The 19,357-nt window shown below is 38.7% G+C and overlaps 1 protein-coding gene across 1 annotated transcript in view; it reads left to right on the forward strand.

Annotated features, from left to right (window-relative positions):
• SV2C (synaptic vesicle glycoprotein 2C) overlaps window positions 1-19,357 on the forward strand; it is a 122,457-nt gene that overhangs the window by 53,853 nt on the left and 49,247 nt on the right. The window contains exon 4 of the mRNA XM_030005150.2: window positions 12,581-12,732. Within this exon, the coding sequence (XP_029861010.1) occupies window positions 12,581-12,732 (152 nt within the window). The remainder of the gene's footprint in view (window positions 1-12,580; window positions 12,733-19,357) is intronic.

Genomic DNA, 19,357 nt, shown 5'->3' on the forward strand with positions numbered 1-19,357 from the left:
TGATCCTGTTTTGGATATGATCTTATCTTGAGAGTGGCTGTAACAGCAACAGACACATCATATGCCAAGGACCAAGAAAGAAAGGAGAGACTAGAATATTCCAGCTGCAGAGGCAGCAAAGTAATATCTTTTCATTTTTAAACAGCTGGGCACAAACATACCCACTGTTAGAGCATACATCTTACAGGTCTCTGTCTCCAGACACTTTGCATCAGCTGCTGTGCAAGAAGGCAAACTCTTTATGGTATCACTCACTGAAGAACTCCCAGATGTTTGCGCCAGCTTTGAAGCCATATCTTCTTGCAGTATGACAGGAAATTTGCTTAAAGGGTTTGAATTAAATCTTGAACATTTATTGCATTCTTTACTACATCCCACATCTTGCTTGAATGAAAAAGGAATTGTGTCAGTTGAATGGGAATAGAAATTCAACTTAATTCCTCTTTATAACCTCTTCTCATCTTAGAGGTCCTGTCTTTGGACACTAGATGTCAGTTCCCCTTTCTTAGTGAAAGACACTGAATATATCTCTCTGTTACCAAGGGAGGAGGCTTTGTTCCAGCAGTTTTGTGTGAATCAAAGAGTCCAAATATGAAATAGGAATAATTTTAAGCAAAGAACTGAATGATACATTTTAAAGGCAAAATAGTATTGTTACTCAGATTGGAGAAGAGCATTCTGAAGGGGCAAAAAGTTGTCTGGACAATTTCATGTAATTAAGTCAACAAAAAATTAAGAAGTATTCAAAAGATATAGAATCATTTAGGTGTATAGAGTTTAAACTGCTCTGTTATCTTCTAGGTAATATAAAAATAGATTAAGAAACATGAACAATAAAACCAGTATCTGATAGATTTTGTTTATTAAAATACTATAAAATAGTTTCTTCTCAGATTCTCTTGCAGTCAAAATGTGTTTATAGAAGTAAACTGCTCAGCAGAATAATATCCCTGCAAATAATTTTTTTGCATCTGAAAAGCCTAAAACTAGTAAAAATTTTGCATGCAAAAAAGTGATTTGGAATACAACACAGTATAAAAAATATTAAGATATTGCAAAGTAAAGGGCATTGAGGGATATGAAAGTCTGAAAGGTGAACTTAAGCTAGTGAAAACAGTAAAGAAATGTTGGACAGTCTGCAAATCATTTCCTTTTACAGAAAAAAAAAACCCATAACTGTGATTCTTCCATTGATTAATCCAAAATCAAAACTCAAAAGGAAATTGAATCCAAAACCTGATAAAGGCCTAGGAAGGCTTTAGATATAGTTTCCTACAAAGTAAAAAGACCTAGACAAGAAACTGTGAGCTGCATTCATCATTAGCCATTGGGGGAATGTGCAAAGATTTATCATCAAAAAGCATCTTGTCACATCTGTCTTTGAAATTGTCAAAGGAAAGTTTCTCTAATACCAGAACATGACTCATAACATCGCTGTTAACTTGAATGGAACTGGAGTTGTTGCCTATTCAACACTGCCACTGTGAAATATTATTCTCAGCTAGAGAATTTTATCTAACTTCTATTACAAAAAAAATTGTATTTATTCAATGTAATACTTTTGATAGTTTTAGATAATTTCAAATGCAGTTTTTCTAAGTACAACAACTCAGTTTAGAATAAAGTGCTTAAAAGTGCACTATATATTTGTATTCTAGCAAATTTCATTTGGTTTCTTTGAAATAACCAAAGATTATATAATTTGGGAAAACGTATCATGCTTATCCAGCCAAAATGTTACTTCTAAGAGTAATCAAAGTATTCATGTGGTAAAAAGCTAGCTGAAATAAATAACCTGAGATGAACTACAGTTTAGAAATTCTTCAGACAACCTCATATGTTTGCTCCAGGATGAAACCAATTCTTTTTCATGAGCAAAGTAAAAAATGTTAAATAAATGTGTCCTATTGTACAAACCAGACATTATGTCCAGACTACAGAGAGTTCTTTTAACTTGCCAAAATTGCCAGTTTGGCCAAATATCTTCTCCAAACCCTCAGAAATATTAGGAAATACAGCTTAGATGTGGTTAACTTATGTAACTAGAAGCTATTAAGGTGCCTTTTCCCTACCTGTTGCCTGTTGTGAATAAGAGTCTCTCTTGAGATGTTCTGCCGTATAGTTTCTTTTCCAGAAGACTTTAGACTATACTTCATTAAGTCTGAGACTCACCTTCAGACAGCTTTCTTAATCCTTCTCACAAAATATCTCTAAAGCTACCTGCAGTACTCCTTCCACATTACTGGGATCTACCAAAGAGTCCCGGTGTCAATGTAGTAGTACTAAACTCATCATTTAGATCTTTCTTTAAACTCTTCCACACTCTTGCAAGGAATCAATGGTTAGCAAAAATCCAAAACTGTGCATGAAGTTTCTTGTGACTAGCAGTTTTGAGGTGATTGCCTGTGTAAATCCACCCATGCTGACTTTTACTACCACTTCTGTTTATTATGTACAGTGGCGAGAAACTCTTAGTGTCCTATATCTCCCTCCTCTTAATGGCCAAGACAGGAAGGACATGCAAGAGGTCTGTATGCATAACAACTGTAAAAATGTTCCAGCAGAGATAGGGACCATGTGGACACAGCACAAGATCGTTGGCCTACACAAGCTGTTGCCTTCAGGAACTCCAGATCTGGACCAACAGGCTGCTTTTATAATTGTGTGTCATCAGTATTTAGCATTATGTCGTACTTATCTTTTCATACCCTCTTGCTCCACTTTCTCATGAACCACCTTGTGTCCTCTCACTCTGCCACCTCTAATTCCTCTGCAGCTCCCAGCTGTCTCCCACCCAGGCTGTTAGTGTTCTTACACCGCGATCTAATGAATAGCTCTGCAGGTGACTGGCTTCAAAGCTCATAGTGTATGCCAAAAGGGTAGATACACTTCTCAGTCAAGCCAAGAAAGCAGCTGGCAAGGTCTGAGCTTTCCAAATAGCTTTGATCCAGCCCTTGAAGCTTCAGCTGTGGGTAAAGGTTCACTAATGTAAACCTGGCATAGCTGGGAGAGAAGTTGTCTTTCCTAAGACTGTTAGGAGAAGAGAACAGTATTCTTATGAGGAAAGGAAGATTATACAAAAGGGAGAGAAAGACTAGACAAGGGAAACATGTAAATAAGGTAGAGAGCCTACATGACAGAAAACTATCAAAAGAAAAAGTGTAGAATCATAGAATAATTCAGGTTGGAGAAGACCTTTAAGATCATCGAGTCCAACTGTTAATGTAACACTACCAAGTCCACCACTAAACCATGGCTCTAAGCACCATATCTACACATCTTTTAAATACCTGGAGGGATGGTGACTCAACCACTTCCTTGGGCAGCCTGTTCCAATGCTTGAGAATCCCTTCCATGAAGAAATTTTTCCTAATATCCAATTTAATCCTCCCCTGGTGCATCTTGAGGCCATTTCCTCTCGTCCTATCTCCAGCCACCTGACAGAAGAGACCAGCACCCACCTCACTACAACCCCCCTTCAGGGAGTTGTACAGAGCGATAAGGTCTCCCCTCAGCCTCCTCTTCTCCAGGCTAAACAACCCCAGTTGCCTCAGCTGCTCCTCATAAGACTTGTGCTCCAGGCCCTTCACCAACTTGGTTGCCCTTCTCTGGACACGCTCCGGCACCTCAATGTCTTTCCTGTAGTGAGGGTCCCAAAACTGGACACAGTACTCGAGGTGTGGCCTCACCAGTGCCAGGTACTGGGGAACAATCACCTCCCTGCTCCTCCTGGCCACACTGTTTCTGATACAGGCCAGGATGCCGTTGGCCTTCTTGGCCACCTGGGCACACTGCTGGCTCACATTCAGCCGGCTGTCAACCAGCACTCCCAGGTCTTTTTCCACCAGACAGCTTTCCAGCCACTCTTCCCCAAGCCTGTAGCGCTGCATGGGGTTGTTGTGACCCAAGTGCAGGACCCGGCACTTGGCCTTGTTGAACCTCATACAATTGGCCTTGGCCCATCAATCCAGCCTGTCCAGATCCCTCTGTAGAGCCTTCCTACCCTCAAGCAGATCAACCCTCCCTCCCAACTTGGTGTCATCTGCAAACTCACTGAGGGTGCACTCGATCCCCTCGTCCAGATCACTGATAAAGATATTAAAGAGAACTTGCCCCAAAACTGAGCCCTGGGGAACACCACTTGTGACCCACCGCCAACTGGGGTTAACTCCATTCACCACAATTCTTTGGGCAAGGCCATCCAGCAAGTTTTTTACCCAGCAAAGCATACACCTGTCCAAGCCATGAGCAGCCAGTTTCTCGAGGAGAATGCAGTGGGAAATGGTATCAAAGGCTTTACTAAAGTCTAGTTAGACAATATCCACAGCCTTTCCCTCATCCATTAAGCATGCCACCTTGTCATAAAAGGAGATCAGGTTGGTCAAGCAGGACCTGCCTTTCATAAACCTACCCTGACTGGGCCTCAGCGCCTGGTTGTCCTGTATGTGCTGTGCGATGGCACTCAAGATGATCTGCTCCATAACCTTCCCCAGCATCAAGGTCAGGCTGACAGGCCTGTAGTTCCCTGGATCCTCCTTCCAGCCCTTCTTGTAGATGGGCATCACATTTGCTAACCTCTAGTCAACTGGGACCTCCCTGGTTAGCCAGGACTGCTGACAAATGATGGAAAGTAGCTTTGGCGAGCACTTCCGCCAGCGCCCTCGGTACTCTTGGGTGGATTCCACCTGGCCCCGTAGACTTGTGTGCGTCTAAGTGGTGTAGCAGTTTGCTAACCATTTCCCCTTGGATTATAGGGGCTTCATTCTGCTCCCCGTCCCTGCCTTCCAGCTCAGGGGGCTGGGTGCCCCAAGTACAATTGGTCTTACTATTAAAGACTGAGGCAAAGAAGGCATTAAGTACCTCAGCCCTTTCTTCATCCCTTGTCACTATGTTTGGCCCCGCATCCAATAAGGATGGAGATTCTCCTTAACTCTCCTTCTGTTGCTAATGTATTTATAGAAACAATTTAAATTGTATTTTATGGCAGATGAAGTGTTAGTTGGGCCTTGGCCCTTCTAATTTTCTCCCTGCATAACCTCACAACATCCTTGTAGTCCTCCTGAGTTGCCTGCCCCTTCTTCCAAAGGTCATAAACTCTCTTCTTTTTTCCCCAAGTTTCAGCCAAAGCTCTCGGTTCAGCCAGGCTGGTCTTCTTCCCTGCTGTCTTGTCTTTTAGCACATGGGGAAGGCCTGCTCCTGTGCCTTTAAGATTTCCTTCTTGAAGAATGTGCAGCCTTCCTGGACTCCTTTGCCCTTCAGGACTGCCTCCCAAGTGACTCTGTCAACCAAGCTCCTAAACAGAACAAAGTCTGCCTGCTGGAAGTCCAGGGTAGCAGCTCTGCTAAACCCCCTCCTTACTTCAAGAATCAAAAACTCTATCATTTCATGATCGCTGTGCCCAACATGGCCTCCAACTGTCACATCACCCGCAAGTCCTCCTCTGTTCACAAACAACAGGTCCAGTGGGGTGCCTTCCCTAGTTGGCTCCCTCACCAACTGTGTCAGGGAGTTATCCTCCACACATGCCAGGAACCTCCCAGACTGTCTCCTCTCCACTGTATGGTATTTCCAGCAGACATCTGGTAAGTTGAAGTCCCCCACGAGAACAAGGGCTTGTGATTATGAGACTTCTCCCAGCTGCTTACAGAATATTTTGTCTGCCTCTTCATCCTGGTTGGGTGGTCTATAACAGCCTCCCACTATGATATCTGCCTTTAAAGTAAAAACTTGAAAAGAGCAATGAAAGAGAAGAAGAAGAAGAAGAAGAAGAAGAAGAAGAAGAAGAAGAAGAAGAAGAAGAAGAAGAAGATCTGCAAAAGAACGTGTTCATAAACAATGATTTTGTGATTACCGATACTGGCAGATCTAAAAGCAATTTATCTGACATATCTAGCTGAGCAATTACTGCAGGCAAATTCTTCGCAATTATGTGCTTGAATTTGACATCAAATTTGACTTGATTTTTTAAAAAACTGTTGGGTAAATTTAGGGAGTGAATTATTTACTCATCAGTTCAGCTTCCACCAGAACTGACAGTACTGTAGTGTTCAGTAAATAATCACATGAATCTTTCTCACAAGGACTCTCTTGCTATTAACAACATACAGGCCATGTGTGTACCTGAAAGGCAACTTCTCTAATATACTTAGTCCAAAGAGTCACTTGTATTTAAACATGGGTAGAATGATCAGCAAAGCTTAGCCTATAGTGTGATGCAGTTTGAAGGGGTTTATCCAGCAGTTCTCAAGGGGAACTGGTCAATCTGGCTGCTCACTCTTAGATACTTTGCCAGTCTGTCATGGTAGTTCTGAAAGAAAAACAACAGAGATGTTTTTTAATAAGACTTGTGGTAGTGGGGGCAGAGAACTGTTAATAATAAGAGGGAAGAGTAGATGCAATTGGACAGAAGGACAAAGGGTGGTAGGCTGTTTCCAAACCTCAGGAGTGTAACACTGAACCTGTGTTTTGAGCTCTATCACTGTTTAACAAATGGCAAATAACAAGGTGACAACTTGCAAATGCCATCTCACACAGACACTATCTTTAATTTTAGTCTGGATGTTGTCCAAGTTTGAAAAAGAAGAAGACAATGTATTTCAGAAGAACATTATCCTGCCTTGTGCATTTAGTATTCTGTAAGGGTTTTTTTCCTAATTATCTCTATTCTTGGTATGCTTTTGCAGTTCAAGCCCCTTTGGCTAGTGAATCTGCAAATAAACAAAGGCTTCTATCTGAAGCCAGAGGTTCCTGGATGCCTCGCAGAAGTGTTTTCATCCCAGCTGTCACACTGTGCAGTTGCCAAAATCTGTTGTGACAAATCACAGCTCTGAAGGTAGATTAGCAGGCATTTATCATCTTTGTTTGTGACAAAGAAAATGCAAATGTAGCTTAGCTTATTGTTTGTTTCACTGAATCCTACTCTCCTAAGGTGCATCACTTAAATCTTTTTGGTTTCACCCTCCCCATAATTTCACAGAACAAACATGAATAGAGCTTGTACAGAAATAACATTGTAAAAGCATAGCTTTCAGTTTGGATGATTTTCTGGGGTCAGAAATTGGACCTTCTTTTGCTGAAAAGTGGGATTAGATCAGTTGCTTATTTCTGGATCATCATTCCCCCCCTCCCCCAAATAACTCTTGTTCTTTTTGAATCTAAAATAATAATAATAATTTAAAAATTGCATCAAAATGTTGGATAAGGAGCCACCCTTCCTTGTGAATAGATAGAAGAAACAGTATAACTCTTTTTTTGAAGTAATAGAACTGAGCAAATATGACCTAACTCCCAAAACACAGGCCATATGTATGCTGAGTGGAAGCTGAACTATGTAGGAGATGGTTTTCACTAGAGACTAAATGCAGCTGCAGGGCATAGGTACCAGACAGTAGAGGACTCTGGGTGTATGAGTCTGTATATGAGAAAAAGCAGACAGAAAGAAGTAGCCAAAACCTAAAAATGTAGCTAGAAATATGTTAAGAACATAATCCTGAAAAAAATGGAGTAAGAAGTAGGAGTAAAATAAGAATTTTGAGGCAGACTGTGTACATTCTCTATAACTAGGATGGCATCAAACAACATGTTCAGTCATTGATTTTTTCTCCAAACAGAAGCAACCCATAAGGCTCCAAAACTGACTCATCTTTTGTGTCAAAAAGGATAACAATATGCTGATTAGTTGGTATTTCCTTCCAATTGAATTACATGTCTCTGAGAAAACACCAAAAAAATATGCATTCTACTCTTGTTCTGCCTACTTCTGATGGGGCTTATTACAGAAGATGAAAAATAACTGAAAAAGATCATGACTGACATTTGTCATTTTTTGACTGACATTTATGCCATTCTTTCCACATATGGAGCAATATGTGCAGTAGAAAAAGGCTCTTGCTGTTTATTAAGCATTTTTCTTACATATATTCCTACATATTTATTTAAAAAGACAAGGCTGAAGGAATGCATCCTGTTGTTTTAGGTGCAGAGAATGATCCTTATAGAGTGGGTTTATTTTATGGTGTTGAGCCAAGCTCAACAAAGTTTTGCCTCCTGCTAGTATTAGACTGTGCCTCATTACAGAATCTGTTATTCTGGAGATAGTTACCACCCAGAGATTTAGACCAGTGTTTTTTTAATCTTTTAAAAAAATGTTCAGACTCTACACAATTTTCCAGTGGAGGTATAAAAACCCTGTATAGTTAATTTGCATTTCGTAGATACTTTTTGTGACCCTTTAAAAGTAATGCATGGACTCCCCTTCATGATCTGTGGCTAGAAAGTTTATGTCCACTGCTTTGGCTATGATGACTGAAGAAATATCACACATGAATAACAGATAAGATGTAAAACTTCAGTTTGCTTGAATCATTTGTATTTAAGAAAGTTAAAATCTTGCCCATTTTTTAGAATAAACATTCTTCTCAAGTCAGCACATTTTTCACCGGCTTTTCATCTGCACTTGCAGACATGTGAAAAGAAGAATGTAGTTCCATGTATCAAATTCTTTTCTACAAATGAGGATGAGCCATATAATTTATAAACACAATAAGAGCAAACAGCCCACTGTATCAAAACAACTAATTGCCAGAGGCAGACTTCATACTGTATTCTGTGGGAAAATAGTGTTTGCATTTCCCATAAAACAAAAGATGACATCTTCCTAATTCAAAATCAGTGGCAACTCTGCCTTTGATTTTATTTGGAATTCCCTCCTGTGCATGCCACCATCCATTTCCACAATGTTGGTGGGATACTGAAGAGGCAGTCTGCTTTCAAACTTGTAATATAAAAATAATGAGAATCAAATTCTGTTCCCTCCATGTAAATACGGAAGGGGTCACCTGGAGCCACTAAATTATTAAGGGCTAATATGAGTGTAAGTGAAAGTGGGATCTAGCGTAGGATTTTTTTTACTATAGAAAGTGCATTCTTCCTTGCAGCTGTTGGGTGATATGGGGGGGTAGTATGAACATTTGGTGAATTAATTCATAATGTGCAATAGCTGCTAAAGTATGTGAAAGATCCTCACAAGTGAAAGATGGAAGAAGTCAGAGTTGTTCTGATCTTCTCTTGCACAAGTCTTTGAGAGGTAGTTTATGCTTCTGCAAGCAATGTTCAGTATACCACATACCACATTAGTTCTATAATAGTAAATGGCTGTGGTACTAAGCACACATTACAATTTCTGCAAGAGTCAAACAGAAATTTCTTTGCTCCTTAAAAATGTTCTCTAGGTCCACACAGTTTTCAAGGAGTTTCCTCGTTGTTGTTTGGTGTGATAACAGCTGTAGTTCTTCTGCTCTCCCTTTCTGCTGTCACTTGCTCTGTATTTGGGAGGAAGTTTTAGGGAGTCAAGGCATGGCTGCTGCCACCCTAAGATTGTCCAGCATAAGAGCAAAAGAACAGTCTTCTGCAGCAGGATGCTTCCTCTCCATCTCCCTCTTCTCTCCTCCAATTCAGCTGCTGATTAGCCTCCCTAAGATTTTCATAATAGTTTTTTACTCATTGTAATAGCTTTGTGACATAGGAAGAGCTTTTTAGGTACGGGTATCCTAAAAACTTCTAGCAGTATCGCTCTACATTTACATGAGGCCCCAAGGAAGAATTTAACCAGCTGAGAAGTAAGTTTTCCATTCACATATTTAAGGTGCGAAGAAGCGCACAACACATTTTACTACACAGTTGCTATGAAACAGAGACCTACAACTCTACATAGCAGCTGTTGTCTGTAAGGTGAAAATACATCCTTTATTTCTCCTTTAGACAGTAGACAAGCTATTTTCAGTGTTTAATCAATATGAACGTAGTAACCAGACTTTTAAGCTTTTCTTAGCCTGTTGGTGTACTCACTGTGAGTGTCAAATTAATCACATCAGATGAAACAGAAAAACTGGTTTTTTTCAAAGCTGGTTATTTTTTTTTTTCTGTTTATTTACATATCCTAAATATACCTTTTGGTTTGCTGGCTCCAAAATTCCTCTTACACATCTAAAAGGTCTATTTCTTAGAAAACTTGCCCTATTAAGTTGGTCAGTATAGACAACGTTTCTTCTGTAGCCTTGGAGGACCTTTAGAACATAGCATATGAGTCAACCCACCTGCATCAGTTTTAAACACTAAAGCAGCATCAACATCCCATCCTCCATGGTACAGTTGGTTCGTGCTGACAGGTAAGAGATGAGGTTTTTTGCTGCCTTTGGTCAGGATCTCTGTGCATTTTATGACATTAAGAGAGGGTATGTTCTTTTCACTTGAAGCATCCACCCATTTCCTAAGCCATCATCCCACGAACGTTTGTATGACCTACAGATGCATGACTTCCTCCACCCACTGGAAACTCTCCACAAGCCCCACTTCATCGGAATTCCAGCCTAGGAAATTTAAGGGAGATTTAAAGAAGATTATACGTTGACTCTTGAATTTCATAAGCATAAGAACTGTATTCACCTGAAATAAGCCCTTCATAGAGAATGTTTTCAAGCACTTTGCAACAGGAAAACTATTAAGGTGTTCAACGTGATTTATTATTAATTGTGCTATATAGCACAGACAGTTTCAGGCTATATTTACTACCATAATATCTGCATTATAAAATAGCGAGATGATTCTGTACTTCATGGAGAAACGTATGAAATGAAGAAAATTCTAAATTTAGAAGAACAGATTGGGTAATAGAACAGGAAAATTACCAAACATATATTTACTTACCACTCTCTATACTTTTCTTAATGAGCAGAAGAAATCAGAGAAAAAAGCTCTGTCTTACCAAAAATTATTCTCTTTAGGTAGGGTGTTATTGCATGAATGATACTATCCTACATGCCATGAGCAATCTATTAATCTAGTTCTTCTTGAAAGTGGGCACATATAACTCCTCATCAGCACTTCCCAGCTTAGGCAGGAAAGAGGAAGACCTTGTTTCTTGTTCTGCTAGTGAATTTTTTACATTAGAAGATCTTTAATTAGATCCATGAGTAATGTATTTGGGCAATATTGTAGGATTGCAACTCAAAGCTGTGCCTAAGCCCTGAGGATAAGAAATCATAGCTGTAATCTGCTTATAATTTGGGAACTGGAGACCCACGTCCATAGCACCACTGAGGCAGCAGGGCTTCCCTATCACAGCAAAATGAGCTGTGATTCCGCCCTTGTCCATGTCCCTTCCAGCATTCCTCACCCTGGGCTTCCAGGATAACCTCCAAGGACAATGTTTCCCGTTGCCTGTGACAGGTCAGGTCACTAGTAAAGGCTTTTAGTGTTTTCACTCATGAGAATAAATGAGATACAGCCCTTGTTAGCTGTATGTCTAACAAATCATGGAGGTATAAACCTTTGCAGAACTGGCAGATAGTGTAAGAGCTAAAAGGCTCAACTACAGGAAACATTTATTGTAAAGCTAAGAGCTGACCAGCGGTACTTCATGAAGAGCTGTCTAGAAGGAATTGACAAAACAGCAGAGCCATAAACAAGTATAACAGCTGAATCCAGTATTTCATTGCTGCACCTGAAGACATTGTAAAATAAACCGTATTGCTATGGCACTGAATTTTCTTAGGAGTGAAATACCATTTCTGTATTCATTTTTCCTTTTTAATATTTTTTTTAATGTGTTTCAAGCTTCCTTCTTTTTGTTCCCAGTTTGGCAGCTCCCAGATGACAGCATAAATATGCATTTATCTTTAAAATTCAGTTAAAAATTCAAAACATGCAAGATACTGCTTTAAAGTATGTAATCTGGTATGTGAGAACATCTCTTCAAGCTTCACAGGTATTTTCTTCAGCAGGAAAAATAAAATCCACAAGGACTTGTCCTGTTGTGGAACATTTGACAGCTTGCATTGGTAGTGGAGAGGTAAAGACAGTAAAAGATGATCCAGAAGCTGGTACTGAAAATGGTACATAATTTGAGTCACTCTAATTTTTGTAAAACCAAGTTGAACTCTTTTTTTTGTCCAACTAACCTTCAGACAGTGTTTATTTTTACCATGTGAAAAACGGAATATTATATGAATGCACAGGCTTTTCATAAAAAACTTAAGTAAAAAGCCAGCATGGGCTTAGCAAATCATGTAGTGCAACTGAATAGGACATCTTTTTAAATATGTGTGAAATAAAACATATTAGTAACATAGTTGGCAATTAGTCACTTCTTGAATACCTAAAGCATGGGAGGTAAGACTTAGAGAAATATCTATTATTCTTCAGGAAAATGACTAGTATTTTCAGTTAAAAGCAGTGCCACTTGTCAGTAGACTGCCATGATTTCAGGATGTTTGTAATGGTGAAAGTCAACACTTTGTGATGGTTTCTGTTCCAGTGGCTGGCACACTGATCATCCCCTTGAAACACTGAATGCAACAAATTGTACATGGAGTTTTCAATGAAATATTTGACAAAAATTATGTCTAAACTGGTGAAAGTTTCCTCAAGAGTTCCCCAATACATGGTGTAATTTGAGAAAAAACACTCTTGCCGGAAAGGCTGCTTGTAGTTTGGGTTTTCAATGACTGCAGCTATGGGCTTGTTCAAACTTCAACAAGCTTTTACTCTCTCGTTTTAATCCATGATCTGTATCTCCTTTTAGGATCGGTGGAGCTGTGCCAACAGTCTTCTCCTATTTTTCGGAAGTGCTTGCTCGGGAGAAACGAGGCGAGCACCTGAGTTGGCTCTGTATGTTTTGGATGATTGGCGGCATCTACGCTTCTGCAATGGCTTGGGCAATAATTCCTCATTATGGTAAGAAAAACATCTTGTCATTTGTAGTTCTTCTAGTATGAAGGTATAGTTTAAATTGGGGACTTCTGTCTGTACTCAAAATACTGACCCTGTTATTAACAAAAAAAATTATTCCTTTTGGTGGAAATAATGAGAATAGGTTGTACCCTGAATAAAAAGCAATATATTAAAAGGTGCAAAAATTAGCCAATTCCCATGTTTAGTTAGATCCTTTAGATTAGTGAAAACCTGGACACATGAAAATATAATTGGAGTTATTGTTGAATCTGAAGAAAATAGGTGATATATAGACTTACATCAGAGAAAATAAATTTAAAATTGCTGGATGTCAAATTTGTGCTTGTTTTGTTTATTCAATACAGAGATAAAATGTCAATTATACATTCTTGAGAAAGAAGAGTAAGGACTATATTAATGTTTGCAGCACTAGTTCTGAATATAAAGCTGTGCTGAATGTTTCATTCTTAGTAGATGTTTTTAGTGGTGTAGAGATAAAGAAATTGAACAGAGTGCACTTAAATGCTGTAGGGGTGAATGAGGGCAAATAAGACAGAAAGCTTGCAACGGCTGAGGTTATAGACACACGCAATATAAGCCACTTTGTGAAAGTGCTTTTTACTGCCCTGACATGGTTAAACATTATGTGGAGCTACAGATTCAATTCTTAGTCTCTTGGGCTTGCCTTTTAGAAGAGTTAAGTAAGTGCTCACAGGTCTCCAGGGTTGCTGAGACTGCTCAGAGGTTCTTAAATATCAGCCTCTGCAAGCACTTCTCCCTGGCACTCCTCAAGACAAGTAAAGCAGTGTTGTGAGTTAGCTGGCATCCAAAGCAGCTTTCTTTAGCCAAGCAATGAGGTTTATCGCAGTTGGATAGTGAAAGAGAGGACAACTTCATAAAGTTTGCCCAAAGCAATTGGAACATTTAACAAGCAGTAATGTCCAGAAATAAATTATAATCATGCAGACTAATCAAATATCTAGACTGTTGCATTAAAATTAATTTTAGAGTCCAGTAATGCAACCTGAATCTATGTCTTCAACCTTGCATTTTGGCTTTGAATTGCTGGAATCAAAGAGAGGAATTTTTGCTGACAAGACACAATGTGGATAATTTTTTTTGTTTTCCAATTAGTAAATTGCTCTGGATGGCAAGTACTTTTTGCTTTCCTATGGATTTTTATTGTCTTTATCTTTCAGTAGATGATGCAAACATTATGACAGACTGATTTATATAGGTTGTCTAATTTCATTGTAGATTTTATAAATAACTCAATAACCTTTACTGAGGTGCTTTTAAAATGTCACATGGCAGTATATCTCAATGAATAATAATACACTTCCTTATACCCAAGCAGTGGCACTAGAGGGAAAAGAATATCAGCAGCTGAAAGCTGTGCCACACTGATTTTTTTTGTGTGTGCTTCTGCAAAAATATTTATGAAATCACTTAGGACAAAAGAATGTAAAAAAACAATTTTAAAAACAGTATTCTTCAGTGTTAGCCATATAAATCACTCCCCTTGCAGTATATTAAGGAAAGTTGTAATAGCCAAAAAGAAGGCTAAAAAGCAAGCTATAAACAACAGAAACAATCCTTTCTCACAGGAAAAGAAGTGAGTTTACACATCATTTTGGCAAAATTAAACAGAATGTGTTTATGGGTTTTGATGAGGTCTTAAAATTGTCTTCACTTTAAATCAGACTTTTTTCGTTACGTTGTGGAGTTTAAAACCCCAGTCTTAGTTCCTAGTACAAATGTGGAATCACCCCAGCTCAGGACCAGGGGCAAACTGCTTCATTGTCACGATGCTGTGCCAAGCTCTCAGGCATTGCTGTGGGCTCCCGGGACAAACCCTGCACCGGCACTCAGGAGGGCACAGTCACAGACTGCTGTACCCTCCTGGAAACACTCTAGGTCAGGCAAATACCAGTGCAGGGTCTCTGCACCATTTGTATCACGTGTGTTCATGAGGAGGCTTTTGCAGTGGTATTTTCTCTTTTACAATTTCTACATGGCTTCCATGGAATTATTTTGCCAGAATTAAGCAAATATACAGATTTTTCTCACTTCCAGTCCTTCTCATCATTCACATCTCCACTCACCAGAAAGCAAAACATAATTAGAAACAAAGCAGTCCACCCACTTCTAAGCCTTATTTATATAGTGCATAGGGATTTCTGAGCTCTCTCTTTCTCACATAAGGAGTAAACAGAGTTGATTTTCCCACCTAAACTCAGAAGTTACTCAATGGCAGTGAATGACGTTGCATCTGTTGAAAAGCAATAAACTGCCATTGAGCATGAGTGGAATTATTCTTACATGAATAGAAAAATACCAGGCCAACAGAGTACAATAATTTCATAGATTTTTTTTCCCTCCCTCTTTTACAAATGTATTCCTTTCATTTGTACTGCCTCTTATATAAGCCACTTTAAAAAGTCCTAGATTCACAGCCGATATACATTATCTAGCCCAAGGCAGCCAGTGAAGCTATCTATACAAGTTTACCAATTGAACATTTAGCTCTTTCTCTGAGAAAACAAAGATTACATTCTCTATATGTAACAGTTTATCTCTGTTTCTGTTGAAGCAGCACAGGAGTGTCTGAAACCTGAGTAATGCTCTGAAACACAAAATAAAGGGAAGCTAACAGTTGCCTTGGCATCAGTATGTTGTTAAGAGAGGAATCAGCATGATGTAGTGCTGCAGTGACCACATACAGAAAGGCTAATATCATCTGGAAGACAAACATCTCTGTCTCAGGGTTTCTTGAACTCTATAGCTGTTGGCTTTTGTTTAAAAATTTAAAATGGATGTAGATTTGTTCAGCATCTCTGAAAGAGGAGTGCAGGTCATGGAGAAGCTACCAGAAGAAACATCTGCAGAGCAGTGCTTCTAATTGCTGCCGATTAACAAAGTCCCAGATTAGGCAGCTACAAAGAAATTGCTTTATGAACTACTTAGATGAGGCTGGATAGGAAAGATAATTACCATTTTATAAATCATTTTGCAAGTGCAACTTTAAATTTAGCATCAAGTTTCAAGGTAGATTAGTTCAAAGACAGTCAAATGCATCAAATGTGTATTATAATGTTCTTTAAAATATTCATTTTCAAATAACAAAAAAACTTAGGAGTGAGAAATTACATTTTGGTTTAAAACCCCGATAGTGATATATTACCATCTTGTTATACCAAGTTTATGTATTAGTTTGAGGATAGGAATCAAAAAGAATTATGCAAGTTGTTCTAGCCATTTTAACTCTCTAATAAAAAAAAAAAAGTTATAAAATTATCAGTTAAAAAAAAAAAAAGTTGCCTGCCATACACATGTGTTATTTTAAGAATCAGTCTCAATTTTTATTGTACCATATCTCCAAACTAAAAATCAGGGGAAGCTGGATAAGGATTTCAGTGTACTTAACCTATCAGTTTGGGCATTCTGTGTGGTTTTATGTTTTGCATATATGATGTACACAAGCCTTTTCTGGCTTCATAAACTACATAAAGACCTTCTGAAATTTGAAACATTCCCTGGAGTATTTTGCTTAGTGACAAACAAATATTGACCTCACTGATTTGTAAATCTTACTCCTGAACAAGAAGGGGTACACATGGCTGAAAAGAAATCAGACTGTAAGGCAGAAGACAGGATGGTGCAGGTGTCCAGGCTGCTACAGCATAAACTGCACTTGAAATCTGAAGTTTTCCCCATACTCTAACCCCCCACTTCTGGTATTTACCAGGGGACAGAGGAGACAACCATGTCAAACAGCTTTAGTGAACAAATCCCCATGGCATGATCAGAGGCAGAAACATTACTTCCATATATATCCATCAAATTCCAATTAAATTAGGCTAGATTAGTCACTAAAAGACTACAAAATTACAGAATCAAGGAAATAGGAAACATACTACTTTCTAACACACTCAATGCATAAAGCAGAGTTAAGTCTTTAGTCTAAACATTTTATTCAGAGCAGTATAATCACATTGCATAACAGATCTTTGTCTAAACTATTCATTTTTCATCAGTAATGTCTTTTTTCCACCTAACAGAGGACCAGTTACTTGTGTTCATAAGAAAGGTATTTAGCACCATTCAGGGAACACAAATTTGGAGGAGAAAGAAGCGGAATAAGAAATCTAAGGAAAAGCATTCAGTTTCAGAATTGAACATTTCCTGCCTAGCTGTAATTTGTCTCTCTAGGTGCAAGTGGAAAGTACTAACTTGTTTGACGTTCTAGCAGATTTTTTCATTGCATCTGCAAACAGCTGGTATTTTGTCCTGTGACTGAAAGAGGACAAGTTACAAATGATAATTCTACTCCAGTCTTCAGAATTTTACTGAAGTAAAGAAAGCCCTTTTTTTCTGAATTTTTTTTTTTTTTTTTTTTTTTTTTTTTTAAGAATAACTCTTTACGGTAACATAGAACTTAAAAATCCAGGCGTGGAAGTGTCCAAACAATGGACTCATACTTGACTTGCGAAACATAGTATTTAAAAGATTACTGGTTCCTTCTATTTTTAAAATGTATAATTATGTTTGCTACTGGAAATTTTGTATTGTTTTCCTCGTTTGTAAAATATATTTGCTCCTACTTTTCTCTGAAGATCTTCGCCTTTTACTTTCTCCTGCCAATATTCTTGAATGAGTTTAAATGACAGAAACTGGGGCTTAGTTTAGATAGGAAAGAAGTTAAGTTTTAAATACAGATGTAATAAATTACTAACATAAACTGCCAAATGCAGTTACAGAATCTCCATCACTGGAGGTTTTTAAGGGCACATCAAATCACAGCCTGTCCTCAATAGTTTAGGACCACGCTAAATTCACCAAACCTACTACTGGAGGCCTGTTGCCCATTCTTAATTCTACTTTCTGTAAGTAGATAAGTCTTTCCATAGGCACAGGAGTCCATAAATGGCTTCTATTTCTGCCCAAGTGTAATTGTGATTAGAGTGGACCAATCGGGTTTTCTTTTGAGTCAGTGACTTGCAAAGTGGCCTGAAAAACATTTCTCAGTTTGAGCAGAAGATTGTTGTGGTAAAGCAGATCAATTTGCCTGAAGAAATTAACTTTACTGGCAATCAAAAAGATCTTTCTATCACCTTTTCGGTAGGTGGCTCAAGAGTAATTTCTGTAGTATTTTCTATTGTCATGTTTGCTTTGTTCTTGTGTCGTCCAGTTGGAGATAAAAAAGGTAAACATAACTTCAAAACTGCAATAAAATGCCCTTCTGTATGAAGCCATCATGAACTATACTGTAGTAAAATAGGCAAGGAGGTAAGCAGAGCTGCATGCAGCAGCTATGCAGATGAGGAGATGGAGAGCTACTGGCTCACTTTGCAACTCAGAGCATGTACAGCACCAGGCGGTGTTAATGGAGGAGTTAATCTCTCAGCCTTCAGCAGACTAAATTGAGAACATGATGGACTAAAACTGTTCAGTAGCAATGAAGGCAGAAAAACTTCTAACTCTCGTAGTCTATCTTTTTTTGTTGGTCTAAAGGGTTTCTCAGTGGCACATGGCAACAGCAGTATTGGGATAAAAAATCCTATGCCAATGCTATGTATTAACAGTGGGGTTATAGGGCATGGTGAGTACTTGATTAGCAATAAAAGCAGAAGGATCTTAGGAGCCATCCATCTTCCAGCACTTCTGATGAGCAGAACTGGATCCATCTGAGCGGTGGGAGCTGCAAGTGTGGATGTACAAAGATTTCAGTCTAGTCTGCTGGTCTCCTCCCGTTACAAGGAGACAGGGGTTTATCGAATTAGCAAAGTGGAGTCAAAAGGTTGCACTCTTCTGTGGTCATGATTATTCCAAGATGAATGCCATGAAACAATTGTTCTCCAGTACATAAATGTTACGTGGTATATGTTTTGGACAATATAAGAAAAAAGTGGAGTTTTTTCTGTCTGTCAGCATTTATTTTTGTAGAAATGGAAAGGTTAATGAATGGCTTTGTCAGTAAGATGAAAGATTAGAAGCCAGGGGTTTTTAGCTAGCAGCTTGTATAGGCTACATTTTTTTCAACAGTAACCCATGAACTTGGGTATCTCAAAGTCTAGGTCTGGGTTGTACCCAGATGGGTATAGAAAATTCTTGACTACTTTGAAAAATTAGGGGTTTAACCTCATTATTAGTTGTTTGTAAAAAAAAACCACGATTACTTTCTTGAGATTGCACAGATTAATATCTGTACAGCATCTTTAGACACAATTTGGCTGCACAAATCTATAAGTTTCGAAGTGTCAAAGTTGATGGTGATGCTGTAAATAAGTGTCTGTTACTTTTACAGGTATCGCTGCATTTCAAATACTTCTTATAGTGATTTTAAATTCTGGAATGTGTGTTAGAGGTGGGTCTGAACACCAGAGGAACAGCTTGATTTCACTCATGGCTATTTCATCAGCTGCTCCCAGCGTTTCCTCAGCGGTGAGGTTCTCAGCAGCTTATAAAAGTATTATAAATCATGGTTTCATCTCAGGGAAAGGGTCACCAAGTTCCTTCTTCCACCCTTCCTTTGCTGTAGTCCCCAGAGGGGAATTTGGCTATCTCTGATGCAGTGCACCCATCCAATCAAAAGACTGGGATGCGCTTACATGATTTACACTAAAAA

This window comes from Aquila chrysaetos, chromosome Z, assembly GCF_900496995.4.
Source record: "Aquila chrysaetos chrysaetos chromosome Z, bAquChr1.4, whole genome shotgun sequence".
Classification (NCBI taxonomy): Eukaryota; Metazoa; Chordata; class Aves; order Accipitriformes; family Accipitridae; genus Aquila; species Aquila chrysaetos.